At 39.6% G+C, this 19,113-nt stretch overlaps 1 protein-coding gene across 24 annotated transcripts in view; it reads right to left on the bottom strand.

Moving 5' to 3' along the window:
- Positions 1–19,113, bottom strand: part of MLIP (muscular LMNA interacting protein) — a 240,849-nt gene that overhangs the window by 127,393 nt on the left and 94,343 nt on the right. For 12 of the 24 annotated variants that reach the window (XM_048219725.2, XM_048219715.2, XM_048219723.2 and 9 more), the window contains exon 2: positions 586–741. The exons of 5 other annotated variants lie outside the window; for them this stretch is intronic. Coding sequence is in view for 15 of the 19 variants with exons in the window: in XM_048219715.2 (XP_048075672.1) it covers positions 586–741 (156 nt within the window). In the remaining 4 variants the exon portion in view is untranslated. Of the gene's footprint in view, positions 1–585; positions 742–7,441; positions 7,569–19,113 lie in introns of those variants that run through there. 7 more of the 24 variants (XM_044387149.3, XM_044387154.3, XM_044387157.3 and 4 more) reach the window with 2 other exon arrangements.

Raw genomic sequence — 19,113 nt, 5'->3', positions numbered from 1 at the left:
GTACTATTTCCTTGGAATACCTTTCCAAGAGTTAAATTATTGAAAGGTTATGAACAGTTTTATGATTGTGGATAAGGGTTTTCCACCAAAATTGCACAAATTCACAAAGCTAGCGGCAAAGTGTGAGCATGTCAATATCTTCACCACCGCCCCAGCACTGGATATTGCACTTTTTAAATTTTGCCAATTTATTGAATGTAAAACAATAATGCCTCACTGTTTTATCTTGTATTTTCTGCCAAGAAATTGACAGAAATTCAACTTTTCAAGAAATTTTGTTTTTATTATTTTAAGACATATTTGGGAGAAGAGGAAGTGCCAGGAGGCAGAATGTGTCACGTGAGTAGCAAAGGATAGGATGTCAACTGAGAAGAGTTGTGAATAGTGTATTAGAGAGAAGGAGGGTATGATAATGTTTGGGTTTCCATTATACAGTTACATTTTCAGTTAACTTTAGATTTCAGAGTCATCTCACTTTATGCAAAGGAAATAAACATTCATACAAATTTCCAAGTCATTCTTATGGACAATTTAATGTTTAATATAAAATTGCTTAATATAAAGAAAGAACAAAAATAATCCTACCCTATTTACAGTTTCTGGATTCTTATCACTTGGTTCCTCAGGAATTTTAACAAGGAATTTAGAGGTGTCAGCCAACTTAGAGTGGGTTGGTAGTCTTCTGACAGTGGGGACAAATGTGAAGATCAGAGGTTTGGCTTCAGACTCACCAGAAGAGACCTATGAGACATGTAATAAATTAGACTTTCAGTCTTGTCAAAGGTTTATCTTGACTTCATTTTCTACATAGCATGATTTTACCTCATTTATTTTGATAAGTTGACTATTATCCTGTGATCGTGTGTATGGTTGCCAAAGAAAACAGCTATAAAAATAGTGATAGTGGATCAGATCCCTTTTTTTATTTATTCCATTTATCAGAGAAAGCAATACAACCCCAGAAAGATCCTCTTGTAGGGGATGGCAACAAAACAGTGGATCGGCTAGTTGATCTCTTGGAACACTACAGGAGACCTCTACCTCCACAGGGTCATCACAAACACAGCATCTAGTCTGTTTCAAAATAGACTTTTATTCATTTAACCCTGGGTTAGCAAGTTCAGTCATAATCAACATAATCACCATAATCACCAAACATGCAAGAAACTTCCAACATGTATCACCAATGAGAATACTAAAAAATGGATTTAAAATTGAAATATGCTTTTTGGCTATTAAAATACCAATGCCTATCCTCAAGGATATACTTTCTGTTTCATTCATGCTTTAGTCATTCAAGAATAATTGTGTTTAATATTTGTTGTGGGACAGGCCCTCAGGAGCTAGGGGTGCCCTAGTGAATAGGAAATGGTCAATAGACCACACACAAGAAGAAAAAAGAATGTGGACAGAATACTAAAGGAAAAGTGACGAGATGTACCTGCCTCCCCACCCTGGGAAACTCTGTAAAAGGCAACACCTGAAATGTAGGTCCCAGTGAAGAAGAAGATAAAGATATCTCAGACTGAGAAAACCAGATGAGTGAAAGCATGGAAGGGCAGCAGCAGTGGGGTGTGGCTCAAGCTTAGATCCTGTCCTATTGACAAGAGAGAACCATTAGAGCACGATAGATTGGGAAATGGCAAAGTCATATTAGAATTTTAGATAGATAATTCTGGTTTTAAAAGACACATGGCTAGTGACAAGCGCAGAAAGCCAAAAGCAATAGGCTGAGGACTACGTGAAAGGGAAAAAGAGAAGACAGTGCCATAAATTTTCTCTTTCAAGAAATTTGGATAAGGAAGAAGGAGGGATGTTGGGAGTAGTTAGCGAGAGAAGGAGAGTCAAGAGGTGCCTGTGTTGGCATGTAATTGGATAGACTTGAACATGTCTGTAGACTGGGGGGAGGGATCAGGAGAGAAGGAAAGCAAAACAAGGTCCTGGAGGAAGCAGGCAAAATAAGTTAAGGGAACAGGAGAAGGAATATGGCCTCCTTTGAGTCAGAGAAAATGAACCAAGATGCAGAAAATCTCATGAATGTGGTGCACCGGGGAGTGAAAAGGTGGCATAATCAACATCGATGATAAAATCAGCTGCACTTCGTCAGAGTAACACTGCCCTTCTGCCACCTCCTGTGAGAAACCCAGACCTCAGAGTTATCCCGCCATCCCTGTGGGCTACACACACCCCTCGTTCTTTTCCCATCTCTACTCTGCTCCAACTCGAAGCATCTCCGCCATACACTTTCTGGTATTCAGTCAGCCATCACAATATCCTCCATGTCCTTATCCTCTTCTCTAACTATCCTAGCTCTAACTGAACCACGGCTTCCTCTGAACAGCTCTGTCTCTAAGAAGCTACCTCAGTGGTAGCTGTTTTCTCTTACACTGGGCCTGGAAGTACAAGAGTGTCCTCCTCACTCCCCTGTACTGCTTCCAGACCATCCCTCTTTCCTCTTACCTAGAAACTTCCAGATTTGAATCTCTTGTCATTGGGCTATACCACTCATGATCTCTCCTCTTCACTGTCATCTGCCCACACCCAAATGGAGCCCTTCTTTCTTTGAAGATTTAGTTCCTGGCTCAATTTCACTCTCTTTAACACTGCTTTGTGCAATACCCAACATCATAGCCTATAGGTAATTTTCCTCATCTTGTGTTGCCCGGGCCTCTACTCCTTCCTGCCTCTCAAATCCCCAGCCTCGACCAATACCCATAACTCCTCTATAATGTCACATTTTCCATTCTCTGACCACCACTTCTGTGGTGGTATTCTCCATACCTCCCTCTCATACTACAACTCCAACATTTCTCAGACCTCACCAGAATGAAAATCTACTGATCTCTCCAACATTATATTGTCCCATATTTCTTTTTTTTAACCAGCCTCAGTGACTAAATTCACCACAGTTACCCCCATGCATACTCCTCAAGTGCCTTAACCTCTCTCACATCATCCCCTCCATTTGGGTAAATTGCCATCCTCACTAAATCTAACCTCCTACCTTCCCTACTCCTGCACCACAGAGGTATGTGATTGGAGGAAATCAAACAACTATTCTTACTGACTTCACTTCAGATTTATGACTCTGAGACCAAGCAGGCCCTTCAATGCTGCTCTATAAACATACTATAACTATATAGCCCATTCACTCCCCCACATGCCTAGAAAACTCACATCCTCTCCTCTTTCTTCAAACCCCCAACATCTTCTTCCATGGTCTTACTCTGAGCTGATGACTTTGTTTCTCATTTCATTGAGATAACTGAAGCAATCAGAAAAGAATTTCCAAGCTCCTCAGCACCACATCTATTTACCCACCCGCATCTTTATTCTCTTACATGGCCTTAAGTCCTGCCACTATGTCCCTACTAAAATCAACTCTCACTTGAATATTTTGCCTTCGACTAACTTTCGTTTATTCAACAAGGTGTCATTAAATACCTACTAAATGCTAAGATACCACTCTAAGTGTTGGCAAAGTAATGGTGAGCAAAAATCTTTACATTAATGACATTTACATTCTAGAGGAGGAAGTAGTAAACAAAAACAAAAATATGTAAGATATTTAGTACTTATATAGTTTTAAGCTATGAAGACTGGCTATAAGGCTATTGTAATAACCCATGGGAGAGAGACAGTAGGTTGAACTTGGGTTGCTTGGTAACCATAAGAATTACTAAGATTCTGGCTATATTTTATTTATTTTTTTAAGATTTTATTTATTTATTTTTGTGAGAGAGAGAACACGAGTGGGGGGAGGGGCCGGAGGGGCAGAGGGGGAAGCAGACTCCCTGCTGAGCAGGGAGCCCGATGATGCTTCGGGACTCAATCCCAGGGCCCTGGGATCATGACCTGAGCTGAAGGCAGATCTTAACCAACTGAGCCACTCAGACGCCCAAGATTCTGGCTATATTTTAAAGGAAAACTTAGAATTTGCTTAAAAATTAGATGTGGGATGTAAGAGATAAATAAGAATCAAGACGAGTACAAAATTATTGACCTGAATAACTGCAAGAAATGAGATTTTATTTGCTAAAATGGGGAAAACAAGAGGTGAAGCTAGTCTGAGAGTAAAGATCCAATTTGATATGCCAAATATACATCCAAGTGGAAATGTGGGTATGGAAGTCAAGTTTAGAGGAAAGTCTGTGCTAAAGATAAAATTATTAGGGTTGTTAACTTATACATGGTATTATAAAACTACAAGACCAGATGAGATCACCAAAGGAGAAAGCACAAATAGGAAAAGAAGAGGTCCAAGTTTGAACCCTCCAGACTTGGAACACTCAGTGATCTAGTCGCTAAGAAAGAACTAGCAAAGGTGACACGGGATTTTAAGGAAAATAGAAAAGACTGGAATGTCATTGATATCAATAAGAAAGCTGCCTGACCATAAACAAATGGATTGACAGGCTATGCTGAGGGCCCATGAATTTGTTGTAGTGAAGCCAATTTGCTTGGCCGTTTGTTATTCCCTCCAGGGATATTCAAATGGCCACTCACAGGAACAGAGAAAGTCAATTGTAGCACTTACAGAGCTGGTGTTCGGAGGTAGTTTTAGCACAAGGAAATTGAAGAAATTGAGAGCCCTGGTGAGAATAGAGCAAATGACCAAAATGGAGTGGAGTTTGGACAGGTCCAGGAGAGGGACCCTCAGATTCAAGGGACCAGTGGTCTCTAAGGCTCAGAGAACAGATCTAAGAGCATGGTGGGTGTCTGGGAGAATGGCTTGGGGTTACAGCATGGTATGTAAGAGTGTAAGATTTACAGGTATGGTAATTCTGTGTGGTCTAGGCTTTGGCCTTGAGACTGAGCATCTGAGAAGAAAAAACAGAAAAGGCACTGAGCTTGTAAAGCTCAAGCAACTGTGAGACAAGAAGGTTGACAAGGTCAGCCTGGTGAAAACCAAAGTCACACTGGGTGACAGCAAGACTGGACTGGACAGAGAGAGGATAGCATGGAGGCACAATGTGAGCCTGGGGTCAGGAGGTGCCTGGAGCAGGCTGCCTGGGACACTAGATTAGTAATCAGATATTTTCCTTGTGAGCATGTAATCAAACAAAGAGGACTGGATATCCTTACAGGAGATTTCACCCGAATTATAGGTCTAATGAACTAAATGTAGAAAATGAATTTTCTGGTAACTAAAAATGAAAACAGCTATGCCTTCTAGAAACTATGCATATTCCTTAAGGAATATCAAATATACAGGCAAACCCTTCTGAGCCAACTCTAATATTTTAATATTCTTTTTTGGTAAGATTTTATTTATTTATGAGAGAGTGAGAGAGTGCGCAGGGGGAGGAGCAGAGGGAGAGCGACAAACAGACCCTGCGCTGAGCGCAGAGCCAGACACAGGGCTCTATGTCAGGAGCCTGACACCATGACCTGAGCTGAAACCAAGGGTCGGACGCTTAACCGGCTGCATCACCCAGGTGCCCGTAATATTCTCTTATGCCTTTAAAGACAGTTGTCCGTATTCCCTCATTGCAGTGATGTCAAAATTCCCAGGTTGCAACTAATCATCAGAAAATAATAAATCAATGCTCTCCTTTGTGGTAAGGAACATTAGATCCCTTGTGAGATTTGGAAAGCCCATTAGTCTTATCAGCAATAACAATACAACACACTTACTGGACAGATTATTTCCTAGGAAGGCTTTTTTACATGACTAATCTCATCAATATCATGATAGATGGAGAGTGGTTTTAGCAACAAAATCACTAGAGGTAGTTCAGATAATTCATCACAGAATTTCACGTGGGCAAGAGATAAAGACAGTCCTTTAGGAGTCAAAAAAGAGTTGACTTTGTGACCTTATCCCCAGGTTTTGTAGGCCTGCCCCATCTCCCCACATGATGACTGCAAGTCTATCTTGGGTTCTATATCAACGAAATTTAAATACTGGTACATGAAAGGCTTCAGTATAATTGCCCCAGGGATACGACATACATATAACCATTATTAACAGGAAGTGGCTTTGCCTTCTAAAACACACACGATGCTGAAAACGTACTTCTGCCATGGCCTTGCACAATTTCTATAATGCAATGCCACCTAAATCTCTGAAATACAAACAAACCTCCACTACTGACACCCCATCAACTATACTTTTTAAAGGGGAATAGCTATAATTTTGGTGAATAAAATGGAAACAAAATATAAATGAAGACTGATGCTTCAGTGCATGTTGACAACAGAAGCAACAGAAAAGTAAAATAATTTCTTTCTACGTTATTGTGATATTTCCTGCAGACACATCCATATCCGACATAAAATGTCTTCCCCTGTATAGGAGAACAATTTTTTAAAAAAATTTTTAGTTGAACCAATACATGATGTCATTCAAGAATAACATAAAAGGCAAAACCTAATAGGACTAAAGACGTATTCGTCTTCCTAGGTTACCGCTGGAGAAAAAGATCAGGGGTAAATTCCTGTCTGCACACACGTCCTCAGAAGCACAGCCACAAAAAGGGCAATGCTTTGGTATCCACTTTTAAGCTGGAAGTACAGTGTTAGCACGGGGCTCTTTTCATTGCTCTTACCTAGCATCCTCTTATCTAACCAAGGAGGTACAGATTTTCTTTTTTTTAGTACAGAATTTAGGTTGGAAAAGGATGTGAAATTACACTGGCTACACGATGCAACATTTAGATCAAGAGCCACGTGTTAGCTGGTAGAGTGCTGAATGCCCTGTTCAGAAAAGAAGAAAAAAAATTTTTTTTTCTCTTTACTGCATACGGTGGCCAAGCTCCAGTGGAGCCCAGAAATGAATCGCTATGGTGATGAAAAATCATTTTCCACACAAAGCAGAAACAGATGCATGTTAATACTATTGCACTTGTTAAATGCCAGTTTAACACTATCAGTTGTCAATGCCATTTAAAAACACATCTTAGTTCTTATCCTTGGGAAACTATTTTAATAATTGAAATTAGACCTGAAAGGATTAACATCTTGCCCTAACTATGGTTTCAGGCACTCCGAACTCTCTAAGACTCTCCCCCTCCCACCAAACAGCCGAATAATAACTGAAGAAATCACGTTTCCCCATGCCATGCAAGTTCACTGCTCTGTTGCTCAGTTTCCTGGCTGCAATGCCTTCCTGTCGTCTATTCCCCTAAAAGTTCTCTTCCTTCCCATGGTGACACCCACACTCACAGATGGCCACTAGCCTCCTGTTAAGAGGAGGCATCGCAGGGTGTCAGCTTCAACACTGTGCCAAGGGCAGTCCCGAGCATTTTCTGGGGTTGGCCAGTAAGCAGTTTGCTTTTATCTGCTCTCCCTTCCACTAACTGTAGATAACATTTCATTTGGATATACAGCCAAATTTATCTCTATCCAGGCAGCTCTCGCTCAAGCCCTCTTGCAGCAAACACCGAAGTGCACAGCCTTTAAAAGTTCTTGAAAGCATTAAGGAAAGACTTCCCTTTACCTGGGGTGTGGTCTGAATGCTCCCTGCTAAGACGCTGGAGTTCATTTGGAAGTAATTGTTCCCCGCAGTCACTCCGAAGCCCCTGTTCTGGAAGCATTGATTCATCACATAAGGGAGTGAGCAAACCGATGACTGAGGTGGGAAGGGAGCCTCTCACTAAAACAACACACACTCACACAGAAAAAAAGAATTCTAAAAAGAGGTAAAGTGGCATCCTCCCTGAACTGAAGAATTCTGTCAGCTCCCAAGACTAGATTTATGTGTAGATAATTTTTAGATTTGGAACTTCATGAGAGGTCATGTTGACTGCTGAATTGAAGCCAGGAGAAGTAAAAAAAAAAAAAAAAAAAAAAAAAAAAAGGAAAAGAAAAAGAAAAGAAAAAAAAAAAGCCACCTATATGTATTTGCCCTCTTTTCTTGTCACGCATGTATTCCAATTACATATTCTACGACAAGAGAGAAGCCAGATTGTGCAGGGACGAGAAGCTGATTGAAAGGCCCGGGCATCTGCCAATCTCAGCAACCAGTTGGTCACACTCACTGAGAACATTTAGAGGTACAAATACGTGCAAACACTGCGCCTAAATAAAGCACTAGAAAACACACAGCGATCCGTTTCAAAAAATCAGTAGCATTATCGGTCTTTGGCATGTAAATGCAAGCAGCAGGAGCATCTGTAGTGACTGAAGTTTTGCTATTAATCACATTAGCTCTAGAATGAAGCTTGGAGTCAAATATCTGTTGAAACAAAATTCCCTTCCGAGGTTCCTGGAAGACAGTGAGTGTCCTGACTGCAGACAAACAGACCTCAAAACTTCACACGTGAAAGTGACTGGCGTCTTCAGGTTTCAGTATTCCTATTTTTTTTTAAGTATTGATTTTTCTCCAAATCTGTAATATCTATATTTGCGCTTTGGCAATTAAAGATGTTGTGGCCCAAGGGCTGGTTATAGACTGAAGGCTATGGGAAGAAATGAAGATTTTAGTTTGGGGGCCTGGATTATATCTCTTAACATTTTCAACCTTATCAAAAGCCGGAATTTGTGGAAACATTATGAGTAAAAGAATTGCCAAAAGTGATTCTACTAGTACACTGGCAAAAATTCTTCCAAATAACAGCACTTTTTGACCTAGAAAATTCTCTAAATTTCTGAATAGAAGTGCTGTTACATCACTAGACAAATTATATGCCTTCCTCTAGGCTACGTGTATTTATGTATACTCAAAAGAAAATATAACACCCTCCTGCCCTCAAAGAGCTTAGAGTCCAATTGAGAATAGAAAACAGATATACAAATAACAGAAATGCAAAGCCAAAAAGAAAACAGGAGAAAAGAAAAGAAAAAGAAAAGAAAAAAGTCCCACACCGAAGTTCTCAAACTTTATGCAAAAACCACCTAGAGAGCTTGAGGATATCTGGGATGGGCCCTCAGATTCTACATTTCCAGCAAGCTCTCCATTGATGCCCTGTTGCTTGTCCATAGACAATTTGAGTAGCAAAGACCTAGGGGCATTTTTGGAGGGAGGTGCAATCACAGCTACAGTGGAGTAATTCAAGGAGAAAGTGGCATTGGGGCTGCACTTCAAAGGACAGGGGAACAGGGGCTTAGGAACGTGGGGTAGGCTAACACTTATTTCAAGCAGAGATAAAGGCACCTATCAGAACAGCAGTACGGAGCAAGTAGAATCATAAAGGATGAAGTCCTAGAGTTGATCATTCACTGGCTCTGGGACCCAGGGGGACCTCTCAAAGGCAGTCCTTCCACCTGTGAAATGTGGCTACAAATAGTACTTTTCTCACAGGGTTCTTTCGAGGATTGTGGTAAAATCATGTAATCCCCTGAGATCACACTCATCTCACACAGTTCTAGTGAGGGGCTCCCTAAGGGGAAGCAGCAGTCCGGTCCCTTGTCAACAGTTCCACCTGTACATTCCAAGTAGACTCAAAGACTAGGAAGCTCTTCTCCCACACCTCATTCTGTCCTCTCTCTGGTCTTTTCTGTCATTCCCTCCCCCAGTTACAGCACTATTTACGCACATCGGCAAGTCAGCTTTGGAAAACGAAATACTTCAGCCCCTATCGTTTGCCCTATTTGATTTCTTTCTTGAGTCATTTTACAACATGAGAACAAATTAAATTAATCCATTATTTTGCTATTTGGCTCTGTCTTACTGGCAACTTTTCTCTAATCATTTTCTTTCCCTGGTTTTATTAAGAGTTGATGGTGTAGTAGACTATTTGTTACATTGATCAGAAGTAATAGTTGTTAGTTAAAAAAAAAAACATACTGGTCATGCATTAAAACAGCATGCTTCAGCCATCTGGTTAGTAACCACATATAGCCTCAAAGAGCACATGTATTTAGGACAATTTCTATAGAAACCATCCTCGTTTGAATAGAAAGTGATGGCACCAGTTCAAAAACAGGCTCCAGACCTGGGTGAGGAAGAGCAAGTAAGTTACATACACAGGTTGGAGGGGTGGGGAGGAAGAGAGTGCCTATCCTCTAGTTACGACGACTTTTCCTATCGGTAAGAATGTCACCTAGGGTCTGCCCACGACCTGAAGCATTTATAAACACAAACCTTTTTTTTTTTTTTCACAGTTCGATGTAAGCGTTTATTCAATTAGGCTAAACCATCACATAAACATACATGTTTATTTCTCCATCTTTTTATATATATATATAAACTTTTTAATGATCTCTCTCCCACTAAACAACACAAAATGCTCTGTTGAATAATCTTTTCCCAAGAGAAAATAAAACTTGTCAAAGTTTGCAACAGACAAATACAATCCAAATTCTCTTTAAATTTTGGCATTATTGATGGCTGAAGTAGGACGTCTTTCACCTTCTTACTAAACAGATACCACCTCAGTAACTTTTAGCCAAAACGCTCTTCAGATACTGCTTTTAAAATCAACAATATAGAACAAATAGTCTCTCTTCTTGACAAATTTCAGAAAAAAAAAAATAGATTAGCACACAAAAGTTTGCCAAGAAACATGTGATTAAACAGATCCAGCTGCCAAGGCTATTCAGACATCCATTTGTCTGTTTCTATACCCTGTGCTTGATAAATGAACGTACTAGAAATCCCATTTATTTATCTTCATAAACATCTGTTGAGTACCAGGCACTATTCTAAGCTCTGAGAGACATGAAGACAAAGAAGATTTGGACTCTATTCTCAACATGCACAGCAGTTTCATGAAAAAGACACAAGTTACACAGCTCGTGAGTGAAGTCAGAGGACAGTGCAAGGTGATGTGCGGAATACAGACACCACGGGGAAGAGCTCTCTGGCCATTCCCAGGGAGACTGCACTCTTAGCTTCTGCACTCTTAGTTCCTGTTTCTGGTGAGCAACACTGGGACACTTCTCATTTTGTTTTTATCTCTTGCTGGTGTTTTTCCTCTGAAAATGGGAATCACCAAGAGTTTGGATCGCTGTCTCTAGGGCAATAGGTGATTCCAGGGATCCTAATCAGGACCATCTCAATTCACAGACTCAGAATTGAGTGTATTTTATTTATGTAAAGTGAATTCTGACCTCTCATCGAAAATATGTGAGATTCCATCACAGCCTAAGTTTGGCCCCATCTTTATCAGGCATCTGTATTGGCCTCATCTGGATTGCTTCTACTCCTGTTACTACTGCACTCATAGATTCTCTCCTCTTTGGGGTTTACACTCCTAGCTAATTGGATACTGGGAGCCCTCCTTAATTCAAACACACTAGAAGCTTCAAAGTGTTGAGGAAAACATAGCACCTAAGTGAGACTGTGACATAATTAGATATTCAGAAAAAAAATAATAGGCCTTGTACATGGTACAATTTGAAGGGAAAAGAGACAATGATAAGAAACATCTATCCATCAGGAATAAGTACTGGGTGTTTGGCGGTCACTCTCCCCTTGTCGAATTCACTTTCTCCGTTGGGCTTCTGGCACCATTTCCTATTGGTCCTGTTCCTCTCCACTAGACACTCCTCTGTCTGCTTTGTGCCATCCTACCCTCAAGCTTTGAAGTAGTCCAGAAGTCACTCCTTGGATAATCTCATCCCATTCTATGGCTTTAAATCACATTTATGAGCCAGTGAATTCCAAATTTATTTCCCCAACCTGAATGGCGGCCTGGATAATATACTCATGTATCCAATTAGCAACTTCACTTGGATATCTCATTGATATGTGAAACTGAATTATTTGTCTTTCTCCTAAAACTGTTCCCCACCAGACCCCCCAATTTTTCTCCACCTCAGCATATAGTTGTACAAATATTTCTCATTGCTTAGGCTAAAAATGATGGGCTCTCATCAATTTTTCTTGGTTTCCCATAACCCCCATTGATATGTCAGTATTAATGAATATACCAATAATCTTGGTTTATCTACCACCTCACCAATTTATCAGTATATCTCCCTTCAAAATAAATCCATAAGACATTTATGCCGTACTACTTCTACTTCTTTTTTTTATAATAATAATTTTTTATTATGTTATGTTAGTCACCATACAGTACATCCTTAGTTTTTGATATAATGTTCCATGATTCATTATTTGCATATAACACCCAGTGCTCCATGCAGTATGTGCCCTCCTTAATCCCATCACCGGCCTGTCCCAATCCCCCACTCCCCTCCCCTCTGAAGCCCTCACTTTGTTTCCCAGAGTCCATAGTCTCTGGTTCATTCCCCCCTCTGTTTACCCTCCCTTCATTCTTCTACCAATCTTCCTATTTCTTATATTCCATAAATGAGTGAAACCATATGATAATTGTATTTCTCTGCTTGACTTATTTCACTTAGCATAATCTCCTCCAGTCCTGTCCATGTTGCTGCAAATGTTGGGTAATCGTTCTTTCTGATGGCTGAGTAATATTCCATTGTATATATGGACCACATCTTCTTAATCCAGTCATCTGTTGAAGGACATCTCAGCTCCTTCCATGATTTAGCTATTGTGGGCAATGCTGCTATGAACACTGGGGTGCATATGGCCCTTCTCTTCACTACATCTGTATCTTTGGGGTAAATACCCAGTAGTGCAATTGCTGGATCATAGGGTAGCTCAATTTTTAACTTTTTAAGGGACCTCCACACTGTTTTCCAGAGTGGCTGTACCAACTTGCATTCCCACCAACAGTGGAAGAGGGATCCCCTTTCTCCACATCCTCTCTAACATTTGTTGTTTCTTGTCAATTTTTGCCATTCTAATTGGCATAAGGTGGTATCTCAATGTGGTTTTGATTTGAATTTCCCTGATGGCTAAAGATTTTGAACAATTTTTTCATGTGTCTGTTAGCCATTTGTATGTCTTCATTGGAAAAGTGTCTGTTCATATCTTCTGCCCATTTTTTTATTTGATTATTTGTTTCTCGTGTATTGAGTTTGCGAAGTTCTTTGTAGATCTTGGATACCAGTCTTTTATCTGTAGTGTCATTTGCAAATATCTTCTCCCATTCCATGGGGGGCCCCCCCCGCTTAGTTTTTTTGACTGTTTCCTTGGCTGTGCAGAAGCTTTTTATCTTCTAACATCCTAGTAGCAGAACCTACCAACATCTCCATTCCAAATCACTTCCTCCTAACTAATCCCCCTGCTTCCTCTTTGCCTCCCATGGGGGATGCTCTGATAAACAATCCATACCTCCCTTCAGGCCAAAGGACTATTCCCTAGTTGCTGGAAGTGCTGTAAAAGTGCTCAGCTGTCTGTCCTCTCCAGGAGTTGTTTTCAGCTGAATAAAGCTCCTTGCCCAAAGCCACTCCCCCTTCTCAGGGGTAGCCTGCGTCCAATGGCTACTTGACACACTCATATAAAGGCCTGGCACTCTCCTTCCAATTTAGGGCAACTCTAAAGAGCGATCCCAAATTCAGAGCTCCTCAGGAGGTCAGTTACGCTTTTGTTGGGACTGCATTGCAACCCAATTCTCTCTCTGCCTTATGTTGCTGCCTTCCCATTCCCACAGGTGCTGTTCCTTAGAGCACTTCCATGAGGGCAAACTTCCTATAAGCTAACTCCACCTCAGAGTCCACTTTCTGGGAACCTGGTCTGTCGTCACCTCTCCCTACAGTTATTTGCCACACAGTAGCAAGATTGAGCCTTTAAATCAGAAGTCAGGCAATGCCACTTTTCTATGCCATACCTCCCAATGGCTTCCTTTGTCACCCAGAGGATAAGCCAACATCCTTACGAGAGCCAACAGCCAACATGATCAGGCCCCTACTACTCTCCCCCTTGCTCCCCTCAGCTCTATCTACAGTGATTTTCCTGCATTCCTAGAGCTTGCTCACTCCCTAGAATGTTTTTCCCAAGCTCATGAGTTCCTTCACTTCCTCATGTCTCTGTCAAATGTCACTTCAACTATAAAACATTCCTTACTACTCTACATAAAATTGCAACCCCGATTCCAACCTCTTGCTAGCATTCTCTGTCCCCTTTAGCCCATGTTATTTTTCTCCAGAGCACCAACAAGCCCCTAATGTTTGTTTATTATCTGATTTTGTCATTGGTTTTTAAACTCCATGAGAAGCAAGGATTTTGTTTTGATCACTATTATTTCCCTAGCAGCTGGAACAGTATGTGGCACATACAAGCACTCAATAAATATTTGTCCAATAAACTTATTGACTGACAGTGATCTCTTTATTTGTGGACATTTCTTATATTTCTTTTCTTCTGATGAAAAGGAAAACAATTTTGGTTAAACTTGGAATTAACTGTCCAAAAGAAAACAGAAATCAGCCTAATTTTCTCAAGTTTCTCAGTTCCAACTGTGACAATTGTTGCAGGGGTACACAGGTCCTTACTAAAAACCAAAGGTGTAGGGGCTAAAGGAAGAAGCAAGATGGAGATAACTTCAGTCAGCTCCCTCCCCATGACTCTTCCATACAAATACCTGTAGCAAGAGATGGCAGGATGTTCAAAGTAATGGAATTCCCAATTGTCTTGGTCAGAAGCAGACAAAATAGCTTCTGATCCCAGATTTTCCACCAAATAGCTGTGAGGTCTTGGGTAAGTCATTTAACTTCTCAGGGACAATTTCTTTATAAAATAAGATTCTGGATTAGTGTTGCCTAATGTCCCTTCTTTAGAATACTAGCCTTGCAAGATGAATTGTGATAAAGAAACTCTTTGGTCAAATAAATTTAGGAATTGGTATATCCCATATCTTCTGTTAGGAGTCTCACAGCCAAGAGGTCTTTGAAGCTTGGTTTAGCCCACAGTTTCTCACATTTCTTTGACCACAGAACCCCCTGCTTGCGTAATTTATACCAATATCTCACTCACAATGTGAACTGCTGAACTGGACAAACTATAAAGACTTCTTTCTGCTGTGATATTTAATAAATATATAAAAAGAAGGTAGTTTGGTCAAGCAAACAATTTCTACAAAGTTACTACATGAAGTACTATTCATGATCTGGGAGGAGAGCACAATGAGAGAGATGGATATCAGCAGATGTTCTCTGAGTTACAAAGAAAGAAACAAGAGGTGCTGTACATTCCAGGTCTACCAACTATACCCCCACTTGTGAAAACAGTTGACTAACAAGATATTCAGTGGCAGGGGAATATGAATTAAATAAATAGATATCCAAAGAGGTACTAATAAAGTATGAGGCAAACACTTGGGGATAAAACATATTATTTAATAAAAATACTTGGAGATTCCATAGAGAATGGTTTCTATATACGTCGTAAGAGACACTTAAATTCTGATCCAAAATATAATTCATAAAACCTTATTTCTAAGTGCATAGAGTGACACTAGCATCTTTAAAGTTTACATTATAATTTCATAAACATGACAAAGTAATATTTATTGTCAATATGACAGTATAATATGATTTTATATGCACTTTTATTTAAAATAAAAGAGAAAGAATGCAATAGCATTCTATTTTATATTTCAGATATATTTATGTATGAAGAATGCCCTCAAAAGCCATATCATATGCTACAGAAAAAATTTTATCTGTATTACTCAGTTTAGACAGTGATGAAAACTGTGTCCAAAATGGCTCAAACATAAAAAACTTATTACTTTTAAAACTCTAAACTCTTTACATTGGGCTCTGCCCACGAGGGCAAGTCATGGACTGCCCCAGCCCACAGAGGATCTTGTTGAAGAAAAGATCAACCACCAATGTTTCATCATTAGAGTCACATCTTGACTTTCCAAAGCAATTGAATTTTAAAGATTTTTTTTATGTTATTTTAATTTATTTATTTTACAGAGAGAGAGAGCATGTGCTCACAAGCAGGAGGAGTGGCAGGCAGAGGGAGGGGGAGAAGCAGGCTCCCTGCTGAGCATGACCTGAGCTGAAGGCAGATGCTTAACCTACTGACCACCCAGGCGCCCCAGCAACTGCATTTTAAATTAGCTTCTTCATACTAAGGCAACATGAAGAATAGACTTAATATAAGTATAAAGACAGGCATATCAAGAAAATAACTACAACTTACTACACATATTTTATATTTTATCTTAACTCATCATTTCTTTTCCTATATAATCTATAGAAATACAACCCTTAGCAGAAAACCTGAACAAAGATGTCAGAAAGCCAGTTTTTGTTAGTTTTGTCATGGGCTACCTAATTTGATTGGAAGAATAAAACAGAGAACAATATAAAAGTAGAAGTAACTAGCAAACTTGTGTTTGCAATATAGTAATGAGAACGTGGGCTATAGGTCAGAGCGTACAATGTGGTATCCCCCACCACTTATTAGCTGTGTGACCCAAGGCAGATCCTTGATCTCCCTGACCTTCATTTATTTATGACCATACAACTTATCACACAGACTGAGACTCTCTGGTGTCTGAAAGGTAGAGGTGGGGGAGAGCATTATTAGTAATTACTCTAGGACAACAAGCATAAATGGGACTATTTGTGGCAAGACATAATCAGCCCTCTTATTTGCAATACTGAGATACAATATCTCAATACTGTTGTGAGGTTAAAATGGCACGATATAAAATAGAGGAAATTTGCCAATTCATATGTTCAGAGAGTTATTTCTCCCTTTTCATAAATGGAAATTGGGTATTGGTTGAGGTTAGGGATGATATGAGGGGCTTATTGTGTTATCTTTTAAAAAATGGAGCAAGGTGGATGACTGGCACTCCCGACTCTGCTTGAAACACTCTCTAGCAACCTCTTTCTTCCCTCTGGGAAGAGGGTCCTCTGCACCCTGCTGAGTCCTAGGAAACTCAGATTCTATGGTAAATCATTTTAATGTGCATCATGAGGGTAATACAATTTCTGAAACACAATATACTTTATAAAATCGCTACCTACCAACTCCTTCCCTGATTCCATGGGTTAGATACAACCTCCTATTGTCCACTCTCTTAGCACCTTGTACTTTTTCATAGCATCTGCTGCTATTAAAATTACATGATTATACAGTGAATACCTTAGTATCTGACTCCCCAGTTGAAACATAAGCACGAGGACAATGGGAAATTTCTATTTTGTTCCCCACTGTACCCAAAGTGCCTAATATAGTGCCTATCACAAAATAGGGCATCAATAAATGTCCATGCAATAAATGAATGATTGTGTGCATTCACGATAGTTGTATGGAAGATTTAGAGAAGTCAAGAGAGATTTCTGCCTTCAAGGAGCATAGTGTTAGGACCCATAGAGAAATAAAAGTCATTTAATCATTATATAATTCTTTCTTTGAAGATAGAGCACATATAAAAATAGCAACCCACATTGGATGTCAAAGCTGAGACTTTTAGGAGCTTATGGAAGGAATCGGCATGAAAGGGTATGTCAGGGGCCAGGGTGCATGAAGAAAAATGGGAAAAGCATCTCTGGTTGAGATCTCCCCTCCCACTCCTGGCAGCTCTAGACTCTCACCCTGGCTACTTTACATACTTCACCCACTCATCCTGAGAACAAATCTTATCCTACATACGATACATGTAAATAGCACTGAACAAGTTTGATGTGATGCTGCTCTTGATACTTAACATACATTATTTCCTGTATTTCCTACAATAAGCCAGCAAGAGAATTTTGGACCTAATAGGTCCATTAGATAAGAAAAATAAGACTGAGGGAAATTAAATTACTTGCTCAACTAGCACATGATGCAATTGGATTTGAACTTGGGTCTGTCTGCATAGAACCCAGGGTAATGTTGACTCTTATTTGCTGACCGCTTCTGCCAGGCTTACCTTAGAGATACTCATTCATAGAAGAGTGATAAGAAAGGTGATAGGACAAGACATTACAATGCAGTAGCCAGCAAGGATTGTGTTTTTAATATTGTTTCTATTCAGAAGAACTGAGCAACGATGAACGTTTTTTCCCAAGCCACCCTATTTATTCTCAAAATATAGCCACATACTCTGACTCTTCTGCCTTTTAGAGCTGTTATTCTCTTACTGTCTCTATGTCAGTTCTAACTATAAAAGCAATGCATACTTATTTTGCAACATAACTTAAAATTGAAATGAGATATCACCAGAAAATACAATTATGTTGTCACTGGTATGAGTGCTAAAGCTACATAAATTTCAATACGGGTAGTACAATATAGACACAGAAAAATAGTGTTGAATACTTAAATATGACTTAAAATATGTTTATGATAAATATTTCAATATATTTAGTAGACAATATTTATCCTCAAAAACATCTTAAACACTGTGTGAGCTCTAACTTATGTTTTACACCATCAATTGATTAATTCTACTAATGGAAACAATAGAATGTAGAGTCAGAATCAGATTCGAATAATAAATCTACCTATAATTAACTGAGGATATTATGTAAGTTACTTAAGCTCCATGAGCTTCAGTTTATTTCATCTATAAAATAGACATGATAAAAGAATCCAAATCTCATAGGGTAAATGTGAAAATTAAATGACCCATAGTAGGCACACAGTATATATAATTTATCTCTTTCTTTTTAGGATAGATAAAAGGGATGAGGTTTAACAAAAAATTTCTGAGTGATACAAGTATCAGAATACTGTCTCATTTACTTACACAATTTCCTCCTCTTCCTCCCCTTAACTCCAAAGCAAAACAGAAAGCTGAATTTTAACCATCTTGACCCCTGTCTACTATCATCCTAAAGATATTTGATAAACCCTGTGGCTTGTCCACAAATGCTCAAAACCAGTTTCACCAGAAGTTATACAACAATCAAGTAGCAAGTTAATAGAGCCAACATTTGCTCCATATCCTCTACAAGCCATCACTACTTAGACTGAAGGGTTATCTTGGTTTTGGGGGGTTTTTTTTGTTTTGTTTTGTTTTTTTAAGATTTATTTATTTATTTGAGGGTGGGAGGGGCAGAAGGAAAGGAGGAGAGAAAGAATCCTCAAGCAGACTCCCCACTGAGCATGGAGCCCCAGGCAGGGCTTGATCTCATGAGCCTGAGGTCATGACCTGAGCCAAAACTAAGAGTCCAATGCTTAACTGACCCAGCCACCCAGGCACCCCTGAAGGGTTACGTTCAATGAAGGTGCATATGCATTGTACAAGATAAATTGAGTGGGTGAAGAGTTGTATACGAATCACGTTATATTGAGATGGTCTTTCCTTTTGATTTTTGGTTTGACACTTAGTAATTTTCACCCAAGGGAAGACCAGTTGATGGCTACAACTATATATTCCCACAAGATGAGAGATGTGCTGGGAT

This window comes from Ursus arctos, unplaced genomic scaffold (assembly GCF_023065955.2).
Source record: "Ursus arctos isolate Adak ecotype North America unplaced genomic scaffold, UrsArc2.0 scaffold_29, whole genome shotgun sequence".
NCBI classification, from domain to species: Eukaryota; Metazoa; Chordata; class Mammalia; order Carnivora; family Ursidae; genus Ursus; species Ursus arctos.
The sequence above is the reverse complement of the archived record's forward strand: the minus strand, read 5'-3'. Positions and strand labels throughout refer to the sequence as shown.